At 37.2% G+C, this 24852-nt stretch overlaps 1 protein-coding gene across 2 annotated transcripts in view; it reads left to right on the top strand.

Annotated features, from left to right (window-relative positions):
• ERO1B (endoplasmic reticulum oxidoreductase 1 beta) overlaps positions 1-24852 on the top strand; it is a 29070-nt gene continuing 4218 nt past the window's right edge. Inside the window, exons 1-15 of one of the 2 annotated variants that reach the window (XM_027750453.2) lie at positions 2-328; positions 4648-4767; positions 7718-7801; positions 8184-8225; positions 12306-12388; positions 14271-14344; positions 16945-17065; positions 17155-17201; positions 18288-18299; positions 19105-19131; positions 20537-20629; positions 20792-21038; positions 21837-21906; positions 23078-23164; positions 24567-24700. In XM_027750453.2, the coding sequence (XP_027606254.1) occupies positions 224-328; positions 4648-4767; positions 7718-7801; positions 8184-8225; positions 12306-12388; positions 14271-14344; positions 16945-17065; positions 17155-17201; positions 18288-18299; positions 19105-19131; positions 20537-20629; positions 20792-21038; positions 21837-21906; positions 23078-23164; positions 24567-24700 (1346 nt within the window). In that variant the 5' untranslated portion in view covers positions 2-223. Of the gene's footprint in view, positions 329-4647; positions 4768-7717; positions 7802-8183; positions 8226-12305; positions 12389-14270; positions 14345-16944; positions 17066-17154; positions 17202-18287; positions 18300-19104; positions 19132-20536; positions 20630-20791; positions 21039-21836; positions 21907-23077; positions 23165-24566; positions 24701-24852 lie in introns of both variants that reach the window. The other variant, XM_027750454.2, reaches the window with a different exon arrangement.

Below are 24852 nucleotides of genomic sequence, written 5' to 3' on the forward strand. Positions count from 1 at the left end.
GCAGCGGGCGGCGGTGCCGGTGCTGCGCGAGAGGAGCCCGGGCGGGTCGCGGTGAGCGCGGCGCCCCCGCCCGACGGGTCCCGCCGCCCGCAGGAGCGGCCGCGCCGGCAGGAGGAGACGCTGCTGCCACCGCCGCCGACCCGCCCCGCGTCCCTCTCCTTCCTGTGCCGGTGGCGGCGGGGCGGGGGTTGCCCCCTCCTCCGGCAGCCGCGGCGGCAGCAGCATGAGCGGCGGCGGCGGCGGCGCCAGGCGGAGTGCGGCGGCGGGGGCACGGCTGGCGGTGCGGCTGCTGGCGCTGCTCGGCTGCGTCCTGACAGCGGAGGCCCAGGTGGGGACCGGCGGCGGGCGGGACGGGAAGGAGCGCGGGGAGAGCGTGGCCGGGCAGGGGTGCACGCTGGCCGTAGGCAGCGCTGCGGACCCCCTTGGGGGGCAGGAGAGCACAGGCTGGAGATGAGGTCACCTCGGGGGGTCGCGGGGGTAGCTCCGGGCCGTGTCTTGTGCAGCCTCCCCGTGGAGAAGTCGGGTATCTCTCGCTGAAGTCTGTAGCCCACGTCCTTCCCTTTCCATCCCCTGCGGCCGGCATCCAGCCTGGGGCCGGTGCCTCCTGTCTCCGGGGGGAAGTTGGTTGACCTGGGAAGCGCAGAAAGCACCGGTCAGTGGGATGTTGTGCCGAGGAGCTCTAGGTGGGATCGTGCCGTTGACTTCAGGCAGAAACTTGGGTGTCCTGATGAAGTCCATGAGAAACCATATGTTCGAATGGTGATGCCAGTGCCCGGACTTGGCTTGTGCTTAGGTCGTGTCTGTCTGCCCACATTACAGAGAAGGGTGAGAACGCTCCTTCTTTCTATAAGCTGCCTTCACAGCTTCAGGAGAGCAAGCGTCTGTAGTTGGGAGTTTGCTATTTATCAGCTGCATGACTGTGACTGAAATGAAAAGCTGGTGTCAAGTGGGAAAGGCTTTTAGCTTGGCCAAAGACATCAGAGTGAGTTTATAGAGGAATACAACGTCCACGTGGAACAAAGTTTGTCCTCCGAATTGCCCTTTTTTTATTGTAAGTTGAGGTTGTTTCAGGTTTAAAAACCCATTACTTTAGTAGCTATTTTAGTGTGACTAAATGTTAAGGAATTGGAATTCTCAAAGAAGCCATTCATAAACTGGCACGGTTTTCTTGTGATGTTTGGCAGAGAAATTAGTTGTTGCTATTTCATAAAATTGTTAACATATTGTATTCGAAGTTTGACTTGCACAGGAAAAAGATAAGCTAGCCATTAGTTCTCGAAGTCACGTTACCTAAAGCTTTTCTCACATTCTGCAGCTATGGCAAGTAAAACATTTAAGAAACAAAACAAGATGTCCCAGGTGGTCTTCTAATTGTTGAAGCAATTAAAGGACAACAACCTGTTAACACGAATACGGTTGTTTGTGGAAATAGACTGCTTCTTAATATATGAATTTTTTCAGGTTTTTCTTAATGTTGAAGTGCTGAATGCATTTCTCTTTCCAGATTTCATAGGGAGAAATTGATGTGGGTTGGACATTGGCTTTTTCTTCTGAAAGGTTGATTTATCTTGGAGAGAATAAGAAGTTTTATGTCTCCAGTATAGCTCTGGTACTTGTTCAAGAACTAAACTAGGTTTGACAATATTTGGAAATACTTTGATAAGCATATTGGAAATGTAAAAAAACCCCAAACCGGTAGCTACTCAATGTCAGGCGACTTCTTGTATACAAATTATAACAGGTTAATTATTTTAGAATTTATAGTAGAGTTCAAAGTAATTAAAAGATGAAAAGAAATCTTGGTAATTGTCCATTGTAATAAAAGTTGTGATAGCTCACAGTACAGTTGGGTCTATGTTTGTGGACTAAGTTAACTAGTGCAGTTCAATTTAAAAAAGGCAACATACCAATTGTGTGAATAACAAAGTAGGTCTTGCAATATGTGATTTTAACTGTGTAGTACACTGTTCTTATTTTGATGTCTCCAGTTGGAAAAAAAAATTCACTGGAAGACCCAGGTGTTGACAAAAACAAAACAATTTTCTGCATGTTCTTAGAGTGTTCCATCTCACACGAGTGAGAGCACTGGAGACAATACCTGGGCTAATAAAGAAACCCTCTGACTGGAGTACTTGAAGGCTGTGTTGCTGTTGTATTACTGTGCTATGAACTGATTCTACTGCTGTGCAGTATTGGTGCTTCATATGTGCTGTGAAACTATTTAATAAATTGTGGTTTGGTACAGATATAGCACAGTTTAATTTTAGAGCATGCTTTTCAAGGAAACATTGATTTTGCTATTTTATATATACAAGGAGCTAACTGTTCCAGTTCTGAAAACGTTGTGAGGAAAAAAAATGGAGAATTTAGTTTGCTTGCACTTGTTACTCTGAATTAATTTTTCTCTTCATAATTTCTTAGACCAGTTCTAGTTTTTAGGGAGGGTTCCTTTCTTAAACTTCATTGATCTAAGTAAACTGTACCGCATTTTTAGAGACATTTTTTGGATTGAGATCTTAGTTGAATAAAAAGGCTGCAGCTTTTTATTTTTTCCATGGGTATTCGACACTGAGTGTAACTACTACATGTTTATCTGGGACGTTTTCCTCCTGAAAAAGCATTTTCTGTTTTGCATAGATGGTAAAATTATTTTTGTAAGCTGGTCATGAGCTGGTCGTCAAAATAGTTTCCTACTCTTTATCTTCTGAGTCCAAAGAAAATTTCTCGTATCATCCTATCTATGCAGTTTAGTATTATTTGAGCAAAATGTTGAGAATTATCTTTTTGCCTTTATATATTGTAATGAAATGTTCTGCTGTTTGTTTTGTGCTATGGTGTTACATGTAAAGGCCATAACTTTACAGGTTTCTGCCTGTGTGCGATCAATAAGAAAATTTGAAATTTTTAATGAATAGATTAAAATACATGGGGGTTTTATTTCTGTGAGTATCAATAATAACATGTTTTGTCTCCTGACTTTGAAGTTGGCAGTCATGTGGGCTGTGAGCATTCTTGGCTTTGTGAAAAACCTGTAATTGCACATTGGCTCTTTCATAGTTGTTTGCCCAGGTTTGAAGTTAGATAACACTAACAAGGCAAGCATAACAGCATGGAAACTTTTGGGTAAAGTAACTTTCCTTAAATTAGTTTTACTTCATTGCCATATCACTCTACAGAATTGTGACAGCCTATTTAGCGCCTCAGGAAAAGTAGGATCTACATAAGGTGAATTTTCCACTTATGTGTTTTATTGCCATACCCTCGCCTCTTTATTCTCACAGAGGGTTAGGGGAAATCCATTTTCCAGGCCTCCTTTAGGCTTCATAAAAGAGCAGAAGCCTACAGTTGGGTTTCTAGTGGCTCCTTTACATCAAGCTTGATTATATAAGGGTATCTGTTCTGTAAAGTACTGGAGTGATTTATCATGCATAAAACAGATTAGATGATTTCATAATCTCATCTATGTGAAATCTGTGGAGGAAAAAATAAGCTACAAAATATTTGTCTCCTTTTACACATAACCTTTTAATAGCCAAAAGTTCTTCTAATCCCATGCAAGATATAAGATGTGTGGGCGTTCCTATATTAAATGCTTTCTAGGCCATCATAGATGTCAGTGAATTTCCTGCCTGGCTGACGAATAGTAGCAGTAAACAGCAGTGTTTGGTTTCATTTCATTAGAAGTGGTCTAAGGCCTTTCAAACATGTATGTAGCAGTTTAAGAAACTGTGCTTGGGAGCAGTTAGTTTAGATTTATTGAAATTTATCATACAAGTGTTCATAGAATCACACTTTCAGTGTTTCCATCTTTCAGTAAGACACTCTCAGGCAAAAGTGCTGCTGTAGCCTAGTCTTCAAAGTTAGTTGGGCCTGTCCTCTGCTACATGCACAGTTCTGCCTTGCCCTTGTGTGTTGGCAGTAGCACTTCTACACTTTTGTGTGCTGCCTTTCATAGAGTTGGTCTTAACCTAGCGCAGTACCTTGAACCAGCTTGCTGTCCTGGCACAAGAAGAGGGATGAGACCTGGGAAGTTCAGACTAAGTTTCACAATAGATTTACAGCATTACGGTATAGATCCCTGCACCTGGTTTTCCTAGGATTCGTTTGTAGAATTTAACTATGAAGTTACAAATTTCGTGGGCACAGAAGTACCTATGCCCCTTTTCCCCATGCCTCTAAAGAAACTAGATGAGATGTTCTTACACTTTGAGAAGTATAAAAATGACAGTGTGTGACTGTAGGGGTTTTTTTAGGCAATTCAACTCATGAGCATTTTGTAGAAGAATACTTGGTATGCAACTCTGCTAATATACCACGTGTTCATAGTTTGGAAAGTCTCGTTGCTCATTCTACAGAAAGTACAGAAACTGTCAACAAATTTCGGGGCTGCAGTTATTAATCTGGCTAACATTGATTCAGCATTGCATTTGGAGATGGACTTAAGCTCAAAAAAGTGTTAAGGTCTTATTTTCTGAGTGTGTAAGGTATATTGTTGAGCATTTTAATGATAAGAAATAAAATATTTGCCATGGAACTACATTTCATTAGTATTTCTTTCAACTGCCGTATTTTTTCCTCTTTAGAGGGTTTTCCTGTAGTTAATATTCTATTTCTATATTAAAACATTTTTGTGTATTGTTTCAACAGCTCACAGGAGTCCTAGATGATTGTTTATGCGACATAGAAAGCATTGATGACTTCAATACTTTCAAGATCTTCCCCAAAATACAGAAACTACAAGAACGTGATTACTTCAGATATTACAAGGTACAATTATAATGGTATTTTCCTGAATATTTTAAATAAAATGCAGAAAATATAGGAAGGATTATATATCAAATCAACTTGCTTACGTTAAGCTGTCTGTAAGAAACCCACAGCTCTTTAATTTGGTTGTAACAGGTACATGACATAGTAGCAGTAATTAGATTGTCCAGAGGCAACAGCAAGATACAAAACAAATGTTGATAATAAGTCTCGTTTGCTGTGTTAATCCTGGAGTCAGTGACAGTAAATCATGACTGCTTTCATTCAACTGATAAATGGTAATTTTAAAGATAGTGCCTTTGTACTGCTGCATCTAGAAAAGGATCATATATTAGCAACTTTCTGACAGCATGCAGTACTTGTCTTCTAAGAAATGTGTGTAATTTGAAATGGAAATATTGCTATGATTTCTTTTTAAATTGCTGTCTTAGTTCTGATTTTAGCGTTTGCTATCTAGAGAACTGTTATTCTTTTGAAAAGTAGGTAGAACTATTCCACTTTCAATTAGTATGTAATATCACTTTTTTATTACTTTAAATGTTTTTTTTTCCCTCTGTATTAGAATATGATGTGCAAAAGAAGATTGGAAGCCTGATATTTTTCTTTACAGATATGCCTAACGTGAGAGTAAGGTTGTATTTTGACTGAGCTAATGAGATGGTTGCCTGTCCCTGGAAAAAGAAGGTTACACTCCTCTAGGACAGACCATCCTGCCCCTTCCCTACTTTTATCTTTTGGTTAGGCCAATGCATCTCTTTAACCTGGTAGATTTTTAGTTTGGATGTTTGGATTTGTCATTTGATAGGGGTTTTTGTTGGGGGTTTTTTGTTGGTTTTGTTGGATTTGGGGTTTTTTTCTTCTCAGGGTGCAGGAAGTTATCTAGCTGGTCTGGAATCACGCAAGTATTAACGTCATGCAAGATGGGGTTAGGAATTTGAGGAAGGAGAAAAAAGTACTAGACTCTTCCCTTTCTATTCTGAGCAAGCAGTAATGTGTATCTGCACCCTGAATCTCTTGCTACATGATATAGTTCTAAATTTGCTTTCTGGGAGAAACAAGATATGTGCAACTTCAGTACTAATACATGACATAGTAGTGGTAATTAGATTGTCCAGAGGCAACAGCAAGATAGAAAACAAAGTACTTGAAGAGGAGCAACAAGTATGCAAGGTTTCATACAAAGTAATTTCACCCTGCAAATTTAGAGCTAATCTTTATTTCAACAGCAGTTCTGCAGTTCATACTCTAATGGTGTGTTACAATCCTGCCTCATCTTTTATACTGATCTTCCTAATAGCTTGGCAGTTACAAGGGCCAGTGTGCAGTCCACCCATCACCACACTTCCCTTAGTCCTTCCAGTTGTGACAGGGAAGAGTTTGTGTTTTACAAGCCAACTGAGTAATTAAGTCAGAATGTTCTTCACTCCTTCCTGTCTGAATAAGCAACATTTTTTTTAATATCCCTGCACAGAATGGATGTGGAAATTGTGGAGGTAGGCAATGACCATCTAGGTCAACTACAGCATAGGGGAAATATACTTGTTCTGGAGTGAAAACACTCCTACCCTGAAGTCATTGAATTTGTAGTAGGAACTTGGATTGTGAACTTGTGTAACTACAGTCACAACAGTATTCCTATGGTGTTACTGGTTCAGTAGCCATAAAAGATCTCAGATCTTAATGTATAATACTGAATGGATGAGGTAGTTTTTATTTAAAGGCCAGATAAAACTTCCTTTATAAACTTCTGCAGAAATTGTGCTAGGTGGTTTCTAGATAGTAGAATACTTCTCAATGAAAGAAATAAAGGAATAAAAATTTTTGTCTTTTTAGTTTTATACATTAAAACACATAAACTATGGGAGCCTCATGATAAAGAATCTATCTTTTAATCTGTGAAAACTACTGAGTAATACTCTAAATTATAATAATGAAACTCAATGCTTCAGACCTTGAAGAAAGTGGAAGGATGTTCTACGTAGTCAGTGCATGATCGGTATTGATTAAAGTACAAGTGCTATACAAGCTCAGTTTGTGGATCAGCTGGTTTTTAGTGCTCTTCAGTCATTCTGGGACTAGTATATCTTGATTTGCATGTGTTCTTTCTGAATTAATCTGCAACTTATACAGCAGTGTTCTTCTATTTACGATATTCCTCTGTGTAAAAGCAGTGACTGCCTACTTACTTGTATCTTTCTTAGTATGTAAGTGTTTTTTATTGCGAGAGTTTACTTTGAAGATGGTTGTAATTTAGCTGGTCTTCTTTTTTCCGGTAGAAATAGGTGGGAGAGAAAAGTTTTATATAATAGCTCTTACTGTAGAATGAAAAACTATTTTGCACTTTATTTAAAAAAAAAGATGAGTGAACAAGTACCAAAAAAATTTTATATTTTTTTTCTTAGGGATGGTGGTTTTGGATTGAATAGAGGAAATGAGGGGAAGCAACCTAAAATCTCTGCTTTTAATGTATCTGTGCTAGCATGGTTTGAATTGTAACTAGAAGATATTTGTCATCACTCCTAAGAAGTCGTACCATCTGCTAAGTGTCTTGTTAGGTTTTTTTAACTGAGGAATCTGTTTAACATTTTAAAATAATAACCTGTTTTCATTGCTTGAAATCCAAAATCATGCAAGCACATATCTGAATTAGTAAACTTCAGTGGTTAGAGATTTAATTTGTGGTTTAATATACCATGCGTTTGTATTCAGTCACTGAAGACCATTGTCATTAACAGTTGCACTGCAGCAAGCTTCAGCTTATGTACTCAGAGAGAGAGTAATTAAAAGTAACTAACAGACTGACCAAACCCCCACAAAAAAGTATTACATATAGCTCTTTTACCTTGTATCTTCTCCTTTAATTTAAAGGATTTCCTGATACTGAGACCTCTTTCTTCTGCAGTTGCCTTATGTAAGTGTTGGTTATAAACTTTTGTTTTCGTATTTTTAGGTCAATCTGAAGAGACCATGCCCATTTTGGGCTGATGATGGCCATTGTTCTATCAAAGATTGTCATGTAGAGCCTTGTCCTGAGGTATGAATCAAATAATATATAATAGAAAAAGGTTTTTTAGCTACAAGTTTGCTAATTTCTGGTGACTAGTACTGTACTAATAATATGTACTGATGAAACTTAAATTTAAGTAATAATGACAACAATCCTTTGCCATTCCAAAAGTAGAAATACAACCAAAGTATTTTAATGTCATAGTCCTCTTATGAACAAAGTGGCTAACTTCAAGAATAAGTCTCTTCTAGCACTGTTTGGGATATAACATGTTGAGAAGGTAAAGTTCATTATTTTTTTAAAAGTTTACTTTGACCTCTATAGGGATGATGCTTAATTTGTCAGTTTTAATCAAGCATAAACATTTCTATGAACAACGTAAAACCTGTGATTTATTTTTTGGTTTTAGAGCAAAATACCTGTTGGAATTAAGGCTGGGAGCTCTAATAAAGTAAGTACTCATTTATTTTCTGAGTTCTTTCTGATTTTTTTTTTTAATCTTAACATTACAATAGCTGAGTGACTTTTTAGTACAAACCTTCAGTGTTGGCATACTGATGAAATACTTAAGATAACTGATAAGTTCCCATATATGGCTTTACCTTTTTACCTTTATATATAATAGTGTTTCTGATGTAGCTGGTGCTGTCATGTCATTTTTAGTCTGTCATTGCTTGAGAGCTGGTGCAGACTGAATCAAAGAATGGTCAGGGAGAGCAGTACATGGCCACAGAATGCCTGTTGCAAAATTGTTTATTCATTTCTGAGTACAGGCCACCTTCTATAAAGCTATAGGCTAAGATGCACAGATGCTGTAGCAGTGCAGTCTTTTTTAAGAATCGTGTATAATCACAACCTCTAATATTAAAAGAACCCGAACAATTACATGCAGTTTTTCTATGTCTAATTTTCAGGAGGTCATTACTCCAGAGATTATTTGGTCATTAGTTTAAAGACAGTTTAGGCCAAAGTGGTCAGTTCAAGCTCAAGTAGTCAGTTCGTGCTGTTGGCTTTTGCTTGCTTTTCTCCAAGCCATCCTTCCTAGATCACCAAATGATCTTAGCAAAGCCAAAAAAGTAAAGGGGGTATATATGCCTAGGAAGAGAGGTCAGAGCAGAAAGACAAATAACCCTTCCCCACCCCCAAATCCCAAACACAGTGCCCAAGAATAGGATTTTAGCAGTTGATGGGATAATGGTGCCCAAATGAGAGATCTTCCTGTTGGGAGCCTCAGCTGTCTTGTAGGCTCACGTCCTGATTAACTATCCTGCCTCCACCCTCCCCAGTGCTTTCTGCCTCACTGGGCAGCCTGAGTGTAGTTCATCGTATCATAAATGACCATTGGCATTAGGTTTAGACTTCGTGCACGGAAACGTTATCAAAGATAGCTGAGAGGAATACTTTATCATGAATTGGTGACTTGTGTGTCCTGCTGTCTTGAGCAGTGCAGGCAAGTCAGCTCAAGCTTTAGCTCAGGAGAAGTCTTGTCTCCTGTTTATACATATATTGTTAACTCACTCTGATGTAAATGCTGCCTCTTCACTTAAAGATTCCCGATAATCAGAGAAGAAACATCTTTCTCACTGACATGACTTAAATGTCAGTCATTCACCATTTCGGCACAAGCAGCAGTAGTTGTTCTGGAAAGTTGACACTGCTTCGGAGAGGAAGATCATGTGTTTTAGCTGGATAATCTGTTGCCAGTTCTCTTTTTCATTGGTTCTTTTCTCTCCCGAGCTTGATTGTAGAGAAACTGACTCCTGGAATACCATAATGCCTCCTAAAGAGGCATTGTGAAACTTTAAAGACTGTTTTAGAAAGGATTCTTCTAGTAGGCATTTGAGCTGCATAATGGATTAATCTTGAGAGCCATAAGTATGTTGTTAATTAGTAGCCAAGGATTATGCTGATCTTTAGATACTTCACATGAGCATATCAAATTGGACTTAGGAAGTGAAAAATCAGCAGGCTTTGCTTTCACCACAATAAAGAAACTGGGATAGCTTCTTTGGGAAGCTGTCATTTGCTGGTGTGTTTGCTACAGTGGTTTCCTTTGAGTTGCTTTGCAGGTTGTTGCAACGAGCTACAGTACTGAACATTGGGTGATTCTGCACCTTCAATCTGCAGTAGAAGTCACTAATATGTGCTGATTTTCTGTCGGAGAAGCAAGTATTTCTGCAGGAAAATTGTCATCAGGACTGACATAAGTCTTATCTACACCACTTTCTTACTTTTTTGGTTCAGTTAAAAAGTCTTTATTGGAGCCAATTAGAAATTGACAACCTGATTTAATATCCTTTTAAGGAAATGTCAAATTCATCTTAGTAGGAGAGTTTTGTTTCAAAGAGTATGCGAGTACTATGCTACTAGCCTGTGCTAATTCCCATTTTGGAAACTTTTGTGTCTTGTTGCTTATCCATAAGGTATTGGGTTAAAAAAAAAAAAGGGTCTTTTTTCTCTGGGGACATACATGTCCACTTTCCCTCTTTCATCCTGATAATGTCTGCCTGGGAAAGATGAAAACAACCAAAGGCATCTTTTTAATAGTGAGAGCTATAATCTCTTGAGTAGAAATACTTGGGGTAGAATCCTGTGGAGTGGTTTTCTGTGGTTTCTGTGCAGTTTCCCATTGCCTTTCTCTTCTAACGTAGAGGAGCTTGTAAACTTTTGTTTGTTTGTTTGCTGAGCAATAAAGAGAACAGTTCTTTTGAAAGCTCATCTAGCAGCAAAGACCAAGGTTACACTTGCACAGCTTCTCCATAGGAGTGCAGTTAGCAATAAAGGATCTCTTTTTAATTCTGCACACCAACATTAGCTTTTTGAAATAGTGCGGGAGGGGCACACAGTAATTTCCCCTTCTATAGTCCTGTTTCATTTGAGGGGTAAACACATATTTTGGGGCTACACGTTAAAGAACTATCATGACAGGTGCTGTATAAATCTTTGAAGCAAGGGGCAGGATGCAGTAACTTGAGGTTACAGCATTTAACTTAGTAATTTGCTTCCTACCCTTCTCTTTTCTGTTTTTTTTCCAGAAACTGCTCTTAGGAGATCCTGCTTGGCAGGAACAGATTCTTTGTCCTGATCTTGTCAGGGGTCACAGAGCACTGATAGCTATTGCTGTTAAACACAGGAGAATAGGGAAGGCTGGAAACATGTTTTGAGACTTGAATGTTCATTGTATTTGAAACCTTAAATTTAGGAGTATAATCTTGGCAGTTAGCTTTTTTCACTTCAGGGTAGGGATTGGTTTGCAGCTCTAGACATGCAGAATGTTTACTTCAGCATCTCAGTACGTTATTTCATCAGCAGTATCTGTTTCAGTCTAGGTCAGATCCATTCCTTGTTCAGATTTTTCCATTTAACGATTTCAGATTTTTCCATATGATGCTAAAGAATGAGGTCCCATATCTGTGAAAACCAGGAAAATTGAGTGAGAAGTTCCTTCTAGAGTAAATATTTGTTACGGTCAAGGGCCCTGACAAGGTTTGAATTATTTGGTGTTTTTTAATCTCCTTCACTTCTTTGGTCTTCAGTAGATTCTGCTGTTATCTCTTGTATTAGTTCTGGCAAATGCATTTTTTAAAGCAAGTCATCTTGCTTACTCATATGAACAGTTTTAATTAAATCCTTTCTTTTTTTGAGAAGTATTGGGGTGGTACTTTGCGCTGGCATCTTGACCACAAGTCTGTCCTCAGAAATGGATTATTCTTTCTTTTAAAAATCATCATTTATTATCCAAAAACACCAAAAAAGGGGAAATTGAGTTTGTTTATCTTTTAAGAGAGCACTGTTGCTACCTTTTAAGCTTCAGAACTTTTTGAGCTTTAAACTGACAGACTGAAATTCCCTGCTAACATAACCTAGAGTAATGGAATTTAATATTTAATTCTTTAAGTTTTCTCCTTAGAAGTGTTCCAGAAGTAAGTCTATTTTAGTGGATTACTTTTTAAAAAATACTTTAGAATCAAAGTTCAGCTTAATACTTAAATTGTCTCTTTAAAATACACAACATTTGAGTTCAGTGGGAAAAGCCTCTCTTCCAATCCTATGCACATCGAAAGCAAGCCAGTGAGTTGGATTAAATGAAACATGAGAGTAAAATAGCCAAAACTGGTAAATATACCTACTGAAATGATAAATAAAATGAGGTATGGTTATACTTGCAATATACAAGGTGTGACATTGCTTGTCTTTCAAGGTCCTTTTATGAGACTGAATAACTATCTGAAACATTCCATTTAGGGTGTTTCATAACTTTTTTCATAAAAAAAAGGCAAAACAAAATTTTGACATCTTTAGCTGAACTTTCTGTAGTAGTTAAATAATGAGTGAAATCAGCCTGATGAAATTAAGTGAAGAAAAAAATAGAAGTAAGAAGTGTTTCAGAATTACTTGCTGCTTCTAGAATCTGAGGATTTTCTCTGATACCAGGCAATTCACTGCTAAACTTAGAAATAATTTTCACAACACCTGTCCTTAGAGTATTTTAAGTAATTAATTTACATATTAAATATGACCTTTTTTACAGTATTCAAAAGTGGCAAACAATTCCAAAGAATTGGAAGACTGTGAGCAAGCTAACAAACTGGGAGCAGTTAACAGTACCTTAAGGTATGCTGTGATTTACATCAACAGTACAAAAATAGTAAGGAACATTTTATTTTGTCTATCTGGTTTGGGCAATGTGCTGGTTTTTGTTCTTCATTCTTTCTGTAACCCATTAGAAAGGAAATATGAAACGATACATGAGCATCTAAAGGTAAAGGTGTTAAGTAGACTTCTTTTTTTTGGTTAAAGTACATTTTGATATCATTAAAAGAGCATCAAGAGTCAGAGGAAACTTGCAAATAACCCCACCTTTTTTCTACTCTTTGTTCTTGACTACTGTAATGGATTAAGAGATTTTGTCCTGCTGTGTCCCACTGTTACACTGATGTGCCTGTTTGTGGTCATTCAGTGAACCAGATCAGGGAGCTTGTGAGTTACTTTTGTTGTTGGCAAAGTTATTTGGAGGTTGGATCAATTCCCTGATCTTGCTTATTGCGTGGCACTGTCAAGGTGGGGTGGGAGGAATTCTGCAGGATGGTGTTGCCCCTGAGTACAAAAGTGTGAGGAACAGCATGTAGGAAACCTAGCATTCTATTAGGTTACTTACCTTTGAAAAATAAAAATAGAAAAATGAATTCTTCACTGTTGATGGAGACATGTGGTGTCTTTGGCCAGAAATTGCAGCAGTTCTACCTGATAGAGATGTTGAAACTTTCTTGTTCTATGAAAAACCAACTGCTCCTGCCTGGTGTGTGGTATTTTAAACCAAACTGGGAAGAGCCTTTATCCAAGGTTTTTTAGGGGAAATAAGAAACTATTAGCTCTGGTCCACTTCTGTAGGACAAAAGAACATGGGATTGAATATACAAATGGAGACCTAAAGAGAATGCCTTTGTGAGAGTAGGATAGACGATTAAAGTTGGGAGAGGGCAGGTAATGGATCCTGCAAGTGCAGGAAGACTTTGTGCTTTGTAGGCAAAGCACAAACCTCCGTGTTCTCTGCCTAGGAGTGTATCATCCTCATGGTTTTGAATTATTTTCCTTTATCAGTTGTGTTTCTTGTAATAATCAAATCTTGCCTGCTAGTAATTACCAGAGAATTTCCTCACTTAATGCTGAGTATAAAGTCTCCTACTGTGATTTGGCAGGTGGTTAGAAATTTATCTTGTTGTAGAATTGCCTCTGTTTGTAAAATTGAGCTATTACTGATTCAATCAAATGGAATAGGTAGTTTTCATTATTTCAAGGTGCTTCACATCAGCCTGGAGCAGAGTTCCGAACCTTAACTTTGCTTACATTTTGCTGTCAGTAGTGTAGCATCAGTAGTTCTGTGCTACACATAGGCATAGAAGTAAGCTTTTGGCACTATTTGTGTTTCATAGTATGGGAACTTCAACACTTGTCTCTCTGGTACAGTTGTCTCTCTAGCACTTCTGAAAATGCTAGAGTGAGTGGAATACCATTATTATTTAAATGGCTTACGACAAATCATGTTCATAGAGTAATTTAGCTTGGAAGGGGGATTTAGACACCCAGTCTCCCAGTAAAAAGCAAGGCTAACTATTGTAGGTTTCATTGAAAGTATAGGTTATGAAAACAGGATTTCTGCTAAATTAGTACTTTGAAAAGTGTTAAAAATGAATGCTATGAATGTCTTTTACCAAGCTCTAACTGAAGGAAGAGGACCCACTGCACAGTTCATTCAAATAATGATGGTGAAATCTATGTGTCAACAATAAGGTGACTTCTGAAAGTATTGCAGTTGATGCCTGCTTGAATCTCTAGGCAATTAAGCTGAAACTCCATATATTCTCGAGTTTCAGATACAGTAACTCAGAATTCAGTTCTGAGTTAACTGCTATATGTGGAATGTATTTCTTTCAGTAGCTCTTATTGATGTTGTTAATTTAAAAGTTTAAAATGAGATGTATTTTTCTCCCCTCAGTAACCAAAGTAAGGAGGCTTTCATTGACTGGGCAAGATACGATGATTCACAGGATCATTTTTGTGAACTTGATGGTAAAATGTTTAAGCTTTTTCAGTGTTTGTTTTATTTACTGTATCTTAAAAAAACCCAAAAAAGATCATAGTTTCTCCGCAAATAATCATTTCTAAAAGGTTTTAATTTTGTCCTAAGTGGAAGTGTGACAATTCATATCATTTTTGTAATTTTACAAGAAGAATTTTGTAGCTTACACAGTGCACATTCACTGTTATCTCTTGTTAGTATAGTGAACAGGAAATTTTTATGGAAGTGAAAAAGGAAGTAAATTGGGGGGGCAGCATATATATTTTTTTAAAAGCTTCTTTCAAGAAATTGCGTTTAGCACAAATATAGGACAAATTACTTGCAGCTGATTCAGTTTCTTACTACTGCATTATTTTTTGTTGCTATTCTACTGTCTATGCTTGGACTGAGTTTTTTCTTCTTCCAGCCTTCCTGTTTCCAAATGATCTCTGCACGCTTATTTGTAAGGACTTTCTTATTGTTAAAACATTAGGATACTAGATTGTCTTCCCTCTGCTCCGCGTATGTGAGTCTTTTTATTTGCTTGTAATGTTCAAAGCTCAAAGGAATGTTTTTCAGATAAGCATGAGAATTGCCAAGTTCAGAAATGACTGCTTAAGTCCTTTTTAATAAACACCTTAGAAAGCTTTCTATGCTAGGAATATTTAGGGCATAATGCTAGATGTTTTCACTTACCTTTTGGCTTATGTTTGGTATCACCTGAGAAAGTAGCAGCTGCAGTGGACTTACCAATTGCAGTTCTCTTTCAGCGCTTCTGCTGTGTCTGATCTGTAAACCTTTTCTATTTAGGCTGTTTCTGTAGGAGCTGGTGAGCATTACTGCAGATCTGACCTGTTATATGCAATAAGCTGCTATTTTCTCTACTATCTGCAAGTTGTCTAAGTACATTTTTTAAGAGTACTCAGCTGGGAAAGGTGTAGTTCAGGAGCATTTTTTTAGAAGTAATGCTAACTTAAGTAGTTCCTGATTTTAACTCCATCTCTCATGCCCTGCTGAAGAAGAACCAGCTATGTTCTTCTGGTGCCTTTTTTTTTTTTTTGCACTGGCTCTGGAGTGCATCTTTCTGCATGGTAAACTGGTTCAGCTTAATTAAACAGCGGGACAGTAAGTTGACATCTCCCTGCCATCTCCCACATTGTTGTGATCAGCTGGCTTATTGTGTGCGTTTGTGAGCTGAAGCAGGGAGAGTGAGAGAGAATAAGCACTGGGAGTGATGGGGAGGAAGTAGAAACCTTTGCTCTTTTCCTCTCCTCTCTTCCAGGTGGTGAAAGAGCTCTTAATTAACTCAGCTGTAGCACAGAACCACATAATCAGTGTTACTTTTTCACTGTCTTTTTTGGGAGGCTTAATGATAAACTAGATAAGGGACTCGATCTAGCTGAAAAATACCTAGTAACCCAGGTCAGCTTTCCATCTTTCTGTTGCATGACTCCTCAGTGCACGTATACTCAGTTGTATGTGGATAATAAGAAGAAAAAGCGGAGACCTGAAGTGACCAGGAAGTGTAGTAACTGCTTGGATTAGCCACACTGCCAAATAAATAAATAAAGCTGTAATTTGACTTTCTTTCACCTGGCACTCATTGTGTTGCCGTGGGTCTCTTTGTTTTTGCTACTGCTGCCGAAGTGATGCTTAAGTGCTCATGCAGAATCATCCCCTTTTGTTTAGAGCAGTTTTGCTCTCTGTTTCTGTGGCTTTTTTTTAATGTCTGAAGAAATACTACATGGCAGTTCTTGGCCTATTCCTGTAAATAAGACTATTGGCTTGTATTGTATGTGGGGTCTGTTTAAGCATGAATTGCTTTTGACCTAGAATTTCAAAGAGGGTAGAATTCTTCCTGCTTTTTATTGGTTGTAGCTCAAAACTTAAGTTCTTCTTTCTACAGAGTTTTTAAGCAGTTTGACAGTTTTCTTTGGATAAATTGCCTGAATTTGTAGTGAACTTCAGAGATGAGGGTATAATTTGTTGAAATGCTGCTTAAATAATGTGCTTCTTGCTGTAACTAACAAACTGTTATGAAATATGCTGAAAACTGGTTAGTTAAGCAATGTGATTCAGACTTTTCTGCCAGTATACAAGGGTATTTGAAGAAATAATGGATTTAGCTAATAAATATACAGTATGTACCAACTACAAGATGTACTACTTTGACCCTGTCTTTATTAAGAATCCCCTATATGCAGTGTACCCATTCAAAAAAGCGACCCTCTCAACTGAATACTGCCAGACAAATAAACCCTGAATTTGAAGCCCATTTAAAACAAAACACTGTTTATATCTTAGCATAGGGTGAGAGAACACATTGCATGTCAAGTGTTTATGGTGGACTTGGAGAAGCCACATAGATGATGATCAGATACTGTACAAAATAGGGACACACAGGAGACTTTGGAATAAATTATATACTTTTGAGCTTTGTATTTAGCCTGTATATTGCTGTATTCTTATGTACAAGGCATTTATAATCCAACGGGAAGATTGAATAGTATTATACGAGACCTCTTATTTATATCTAGTTCTGTGTGACTGTTTAAATTAAATCTTTTTTAATTGATCAGTTAGCATACGTAACAGAAGTTTTCCTATTTAGATGAGAGATCTCCAGATGCCCAGTATGTGGACTTGCTGCTGAACCCAGAACGTTACACTGGATACAAGGGGCCTTCTGCTTGGAGAGTATGGAACAGCATCTATGAAGAAAACTGCTTTAAGTAATTGGGGGAAGAGGAAGTCTGTTTCTTATAATTGCACCTCAGTTTAGCTTAAAACTGATCTTTGTGTTTTCTGACTTATTTTCTAGGCCTCGATCTGTCTATCGTCCTTTAAATCCACTGGCACCTAGTAGGGGTGGGTCTTGCCTGTTTTATTTTCCAATGCATTTCTTTTAACGTAGTGACTATTGCAGTGATGACAATAGCAATCTTCAGTCTGTAGGTGTGCTTTCTGCTTTTTTAATTTCCTCTGTAGAAGTAGCTGTACATTTTCAATATTTAGACTAAGGCTTGTGGTATTTGATTACATTCATGCCTAATCTTCTGCATATGAATGGGCTTATTAATGTCAGGGGAGCTGATGTGGAAACTGTAGTGTAAGTCTCAAAGCTGTTTAGTGTCACACTGATTTTCCAATTTGGATGCACTCTTGTATTCTTACCTTGTTTCTTTTTTCCTGAAGCATTTAATTTAATCACTGTAGCTCATACTTACTTTAGTGTAATGGAGCTGTAAATTTTTGATCCATAGTATGTAATGTGTTACAAGTGTACAAATAATTGCATTATTTGAAGGAGGAGTGAACCCTTAGGCATAATTATCTGCAAGAATGTTTAAGAAAATTATGCTAATGACTTGGGGTTTAGGTTTTTAAATTTAAATTGAAAGCTATAACGTGGTGTTCTAAATGAATCAGCTTTCCCCTGTCAGTGGGTCTCATTTCCCTTAAAAGTTAACTATTAGCCAATAGACTGAGTTAAAAAAAATGCACCATCCATTCTAAAATCAAGATTTCTCAGTATTTATAACTACTAAAAGCTGATATATTGCTGGTATACACAAATAAAAAAGAATTGTAAGAACAGTTTAATGCAGAGATCAGAATTTCAGAAAGAAACACTGGTCAGATTGTTGAACAATGCGGACTGAAGAAAATTACTTCCTAACCATCTTTCTGAACCTAAAACATAGCTTTCAAGAATATGTAAATCAGCTGCTACTAAGATTTCAATTTCTTAATGACTTTCATTATTATAATGTGTTAAGTCTCGCGTGGTCTTGAGGAGGAAAATGGAAATATGGAAAGTAGCCTATTTTTTGTAGATTAAATAAGATTTCTTGTGCTTTTTCAGTGTTTTCAGTAAAGTCTGTAGTTCATTTCTGCTTTGCTGTGGAAATTATCCTTTTAATACTTATGGATTTTTTTTTTTTCCCCCTTAAGGAGGAGATGATGGTAAGTCATCTTATTTTGCTTGACCTGCAGAAATGAAGTAAGCATTAGGGAGTTTTGGACTTGTGATTTGTTCACTTTATGGTTATTGATTTAGAGAGCAGGAAAGTTATGTTTTTATGCAGATTATTGATCAGAAAATATTTTTATTTGGATCATTCTTGCATTTGGAGTAGTGGGAAGGAGTGGATAAGAGCAAAATACAGTTCCCTTGTTGATTCTTATCCTTGTAACAGAATATGTGTTTGTAATAATGTTATTAGCTTCTCCAGAACCCCATTGATTCTGATGTCAGATCCCTTAAAAGAAAAGGGACAGTTTTTTGTGTACTTTCTTGAATGTCCATGATTTTGGGAAGATGAGAAGAGAGTGGGAGGAAAGTGTTTGGTCTGTCTACAGTGACAGACTAAGATTTTTTAGTCAACTGAAACCTCTTGGGCAAAAAGATCTAAGTCTAAGTAAAGCCTTCTGACTGATACTGTTAAGGTAAAGGCTGTCACACATAATTCCACTCTACTGTCACATCTTTCACCACTAGTGCATATCATCAGACTTGTGCTTCCATACACTGCTGAATGCCCTCATCAGTAGCTTAGTCATGCTCATTCTTGTATTTCTCCTATTCTGACCCCAATAGATTTAAACTACTCTCAAAGTTCAGCCATTTCAGTGCCTATTCTCATTTAACAGCTAAATTATTTAGCTTTATGTCCAGGTGGCAGCTAACGTTAGTATCCGTAGTAATCTAAAGATACTGTAATATTGGAAATGAATACTCTTCATTTAACTGTGTGCTTTGTATTTACAGGAGAATCTTTCTACACATGGCTAGAAGGTAAAGGCTCTTGGATGAGTTAATATAATGTTAAATTCACTAGAAGAAATGCTGTAGCGTTTTTCATAGTGTAGGCTTCTTAGTAAATTATAACTTCAGTATCTTCTGTCACTCAAAGAATATTTCTTTACTTGAGGGTCTTTGGAAATCTTCTGATTCACTTAGATGGTATACTCCTTGAACCTTTAAGTGTTTTGTCTTTTATAACGGGGGAGTTCACTTCCAGTTACTTTGAATTTTCTGGTTATTTTAGACATTTAAGCAGGGACATTATTAGTAGTAATATGGGTAAGCATTATTATTTGGAAACAGCTTTAAAGAACATTAAAGATTTTGATGGTTCTTTTCCCACTATAGAATCTAACATAAGTATGCTGTGTGTATCTAACATAAGTATAACGTGTGTTCAGAAGGCAAATCAATTTTCTCTTTATTACGGCAGTAGTAGCAATCAAAATCTCATTTGGAGGTGTGCAGAAAATTAAGTGGGTTAAATGTACTTAATTTTAAAATTAGTTCATTCTACATTTCATAAGCCTTTACTTGTCTAGTTGGAAATCTCTTAGCTGATGGTATTGTAGGAAAGCATATAAATTTACATACCTTTAAAAATGTGATGTCTGTAAATGAGGACACATTTCAGCCTTGCAGATAGGCTTCCCTTTGTGGAGATTGGAGTGACAGGGAAGTCACCCAAATGTATCTTTGAGAAAGGAACAAACTCTTAAATTTCAAGTGTAGTCTCTATCTTCAGTTCTAAGTGGAATTATAAGTAGTATCTACATATAAATTATATTTTGACCACTCAATGCCACTGTATTTCTATGTACATTCTTGAAGTCTATATTCATCAAAGTCATATTTTCCAAGGTTTTGTTCTGTGCATTTAAGTCTTCAGTGAATTTACAGTAGAGCTGTGAAGAAGTACTTTTGCTGTTTTCCAATGCTGTGAGGTTTTCTGGGGCTTCTGATGTTTTTATGTAAGGCCACTCCTCTAACTCAGTGGTAGCTCTAGTTGTAATTAAGATGGGTCACAGTATATTTCTGGCATCCATACTGTCAAAATTCATTATTTCAAATTTACTGCTTAAACAATATAAGCATCTTATTTTTGCATGGCAATTTATCTGTACCACAATTGACCTGATACTTATTTGACTGTGTTTAAGAACACTGAAATACCAAGCAAGAAATGTCAAACTTCATTCTCAGTATTGCTTTATATAAAAAATAGGAGGTAAAGTTTCCCTATGATGGGATATAAGGGCTTATTAACAATGCTGTAATTGTGACTCTTGGAAGTTAACAATGCAGACTTGCATCACTAAAATGGCAAGGTATATTCGTTTTAATAAATTATTTCCAGTATTTAGTTTGGGATATGTTTGTCTTTTTTCCTGGACAGGTCTTTGTCTTGAAAAAAGAGTGTTTTATAAACTCATTTCTGGACTTCATGCTAGCATCAACTTGCATCTGTGTGCAAATTACCTTCTTGAAGGTAAGTCTAGGTAAAATTACTGAATTTACTATATTACAGTATCTGTAATATGTATTTTGTTTTTTTCTGAAAGTTTTTGGTGTATACTTAGTTGCTTTCTTTTTCTAAATACATATGTTTTAATCCCCCTGCCCCTTTTTTTTTTTTTTCCCCTCTGTGTAGAAACCTGGGGGAAGCCTCGCTGGGGACCAAATGTGAAAGAGTTCACTCGCCGCTTTGACCCTGTCGAAACGAAAGGAGAAGGACCAAGGAGGCTCAAAAACTTGTATTTCTTATATTTGATAGAGCTGCGTGCTTTGTCAAAGGTTGCCCCGTACTTTGAGCGCTCAGTTGTTGACCTTTACACCGGAAATGGCCATGAGGATGCTGAATCTAAAGCTCTCTTACTCGATATCTTCCGGGATACAAAGTAAGGCATAGAATTATTTTTTTTTTTTTCAGTAGTTTGAAATTCTCAGTTATATTTGGAAGTGAGCATAGGCAACCTCTTGATAGGATAAGACAAGAATCAGAGTGGAGTGAAGACATAAAATTAAGTAATGGGAGAGATCAGCATGAATTTGTACGTTTGACAGGAGAAATTAATATTTTCGAGATTTGAATATATCAATCTTTAAAAACTGGAAAAAAAAATAAAAAAAACCCCAAACCACACAACACCCTGGGCTACTCCCTGTATGTTACTCTTTCTGATTTTTTCAATATAAGATGCACATGATTTACTCTGAAAAGGAAAGTACTACATGCAGTCTTTTAATGATCCACTGAGTAATCCAGCTCTTATCATAGACTTAACGTGTGGTGGTTTATCCATCCCTTCTTTCTTCTGTTCGCTCTGGAAAATTCTTAAGTTCAGTTCCTTTGCTCTCCTTTTTGCTAGTTTTTGTGATTGTTAACATGTTGTGCGGCTTTATTGCTGTCCCTAATCATAGTCTTGCTACATATTTGACATATGGTCAGATAACAATCAATTGGAAGGAAAAACTTTAGCCAGTTTCAGTGTATATTAGAATAAAGCTGTGAGTAGCAGATTTCAAGTTACAGTGATTAAATAGTAAAACTGATACCATCAAGTAATTTTTTTAGGCTAATCTGCAAAGACTAGGAACTCTGAAATGTGTTTTACACTTATGGCATCAGCTGCTCACCAAGCTCGATTGAACGTTGTAGTTATGCATTTGTTTTGATCGCATTTTGTCTTTATTAGGTCCTTCCATATGCACTTTGATGAAAAGTCCATGTTTGCTGGAGATAAAAAAGGAGCCAAGTCATTAAAGGTAAAGCTAGTTTTCTGAATTACACCCAAAATACCCATTTTGGAATTAAGTTGTCTTTTTTTAGAAAACCCTTCTACCTACCAGAATCATACTGCTGACAGTAGAAAAGGCAGGGATAAAAACTTAGAGTTGTATCTGAGGCCTTTTAATCCACTGTATGTAATCAGTTGCTGTCCTGATCCAAGCAGACTGAAATCTCTGGCTTTGTGCCTTGAGTCTGCCATCAGGACTGTGGTGGGGCAAATGAGTTGAATTAGTATTACCAGTATCTGCAGCAGTGTTTATTTTTAAATAGAATATCTGTTTCACATAGGTATCTCCAAAAAAAAAACCCCAGCGCAGTCACATTTGTTTTAAAAACTGATGGCTTATAATACACAGTATACTATCATGTAATATAATATTATACTTAACGTTTGAAAAGCATAGCTCCTAGACATGGAAACCTAATGTGAGCGCTGTAACTGCACAGCAACTTCCAGTGTTAACATGCTAGTGTTCAGATTGGTATACATTACAATTCCACAGTTTGTGTGGCTCAGTAATAAATGGCTGTGTTAATATTTGGTAACACTTTTAATATTTCAGTAGCAGTATGGAATCTCATCATCATTACAAACAATGCTATTAGAAAAGTGCCAGTGTTTTGTCAGCCCAGCTAGTGTTTTTTGGGCCTTAATTAATTGAGATCAGCCTAAGTAGTTCTGTGCTGTGCTTGCTCCCACTCTAAAGCTGCAAAGCAACAATCTACCCATAGCTTTGACCAGGAAATATCTTTTGTGAATTGTAGCATGTTTGCCTGTTCATCAAAAAGGTAGGATGGTTCAAAAGGGATTTGAATAAAAAGGGAAATAAAAATGGGTAGGGACACAGATACAGTAGTTCTAACTTGGAAAATTTTGAGAAAGTTGGTAGAAAGTCAGTGTACAGAATCCAAGTATTACCCTGCATGTTCAATATTTTTGGAGGTTTTTTTGAGGAATTACCTGTTAGGAGTGGCTTGGAAACAAGATTCTGGGTTTATGTGTACCTTTGTTATGGCCTGACTAAAAAAGCAATGGTTTTATTCAGTTTTGGTAAGAGATAGTGGATATTCTAATGGTACTAAATTTGTTAACATTCTAGTTCTGTACATTAACTTAACATTTTTTATTTTGCTTTTAACTGATAGGAAGAATTCAGATTGCATTTCAAGAACATATCCCGCATAATGGACTGTGTTGGATGTGACAAATGCAGGCTGTGGGGCAAGCTGCAGGTACAGTTTATTTTGTGTGTGTGTGTGCATGGCAAGGGCAGGTTCCAAGATAAGCATCCATTTCATTTTGACAGGATGCCTCTTACCTTAGCATTCGGACTTTCTACACAGAGTTGGTCTTTGATATCCTTACCTATGTATTAAAAATAAACATATGTCTAATTCACTGTTAAACAATTAAAAAAAAAAAGTTCAAAATATTTTATTTAGTCAAAGGCTGTTTAGTTTACTAGAAGGTAGAGTTCTTCTCCTGAATGAGATGCATTTAAAACAGACGTTTCATGATAAATTACTACTGATAGTCAATATCTTATCTGTATTCATTGATCAGATGAGCCTTGTAGAATCACTTATGGGAAACCTTCCTGTAAATACAGCACTTACTTGTTAGAAAATCCAGTGTGATATTTAACACCACAAATTAAGGCATAAGAAAAAGTAATTCAGATTTTCACAGTTTACGCAGAAGGCAGCAAATGAACACAAACGTGCACAGTAAAGCTGAATGTTGAAGAAATTTCATTTTCTGGACACTTATTGTTTTTATTTTACTGAGAACAATATTTTAAGCCTCAAGACTAATATTAAGTCCAGACTGAGAATGGTTATTTTGTAGTGCCTGCTCTACTGTACTGCTGTATTGCATTGAACCTATCAGTGCAGTTTTCAAAGAAGTTTCTAACATCAAAATTTCAGTGGTCTCTGCTGAATTTCGAGTTCTACTTATCCTGTCCTATGCTTCTGATCTATTGTTTTTTCCTTCTCACTCAAAATGAAACAGGGCCAGACTTCCTGACCTAGAAAGTTCCCTTGCAGCTAGCTCCAACCACATTTTGTCAAAATCCAATGGTTGTCGTTGTAACCAGATTAAATGCAAAAATAAGAAAAGCTGCTTCTGTTCTATTTCTGCATAGAAAATAGGGGTTGAAAGTGAAAATGCAATGTCTGCCACTGGGTTTGGAGGTGGAAAAAGCACTCATGTTGTGATACCTTATAAGAAAACTTAGTTTGACTATAAGAGAGAGGGGAGAGGAAAAGGGGAGATGTGCTCCATCAGCGGTGGGATGCCTGTAAAGTAAAGGGCAGGAGGGAGATGAAGTGTTGCAATGGGCATATTCTCATATATGTGGCCAAGAAGAAAAGAGATGGGTAAAGAAGATATTAAAAATAGAAATATGAAGAGCAAGTTACATGAGGAAACAAATGTTCTTAAATAACTGACTGAACCTGGTACACAACTGGTGGCATGCACTTGTATTAGTGCTCTGATTTGTGTGCAGTTATTTGGTTTGAGATATTGGGAAATAAGAATTGGTACTACAGTTTGCCTGGATTAGTAATTTTTGAAAGTTTTTATGGTTTTCCAAGTGTTTGAAGGAGTGATCTAACTTTTTTTTTGTAGACTCAAGGCTTAGGAACTGCTCTGAAGATCTTGTTTTCTGAGAAAGAAATACAGAGCCTTCCTGAGAATAGCCCATCAAAAGGTTTTCAACTGACGCGACAAGAAATAGTTGCTCTTGTAAATGCCTTTGGAAGGTAAGGTGTTATTATTTGTGTAGTAGAGAAACATAAAACTTCAGTGTCAGTGCTCAGGCTTTGTGGAAAGATGGTGGTGTACATGTAGCTATAGCTTTTTAAAGGCTGAATTACCATTAGTGATATCGATAAACTTAATGCCCTCAAACTGA

This window comes from Pipra filicauda, unplaced genomic scaffold (genome assembly GCF_003945595.2).
Source record: "Pipra filicauda isolate LSUMZ 115617 unplaced genomic scaffold, ASM394559v2 scaffold154_size2910363_pilon, whole genome shotgun sequence".
Classification (NCBI taxonomy): domain Eukaryota; kingdom Metazoa; phylum Chordata; class Aves; order Passeriformes; family Pipridae; genus Pipra; species Pipra filicauda.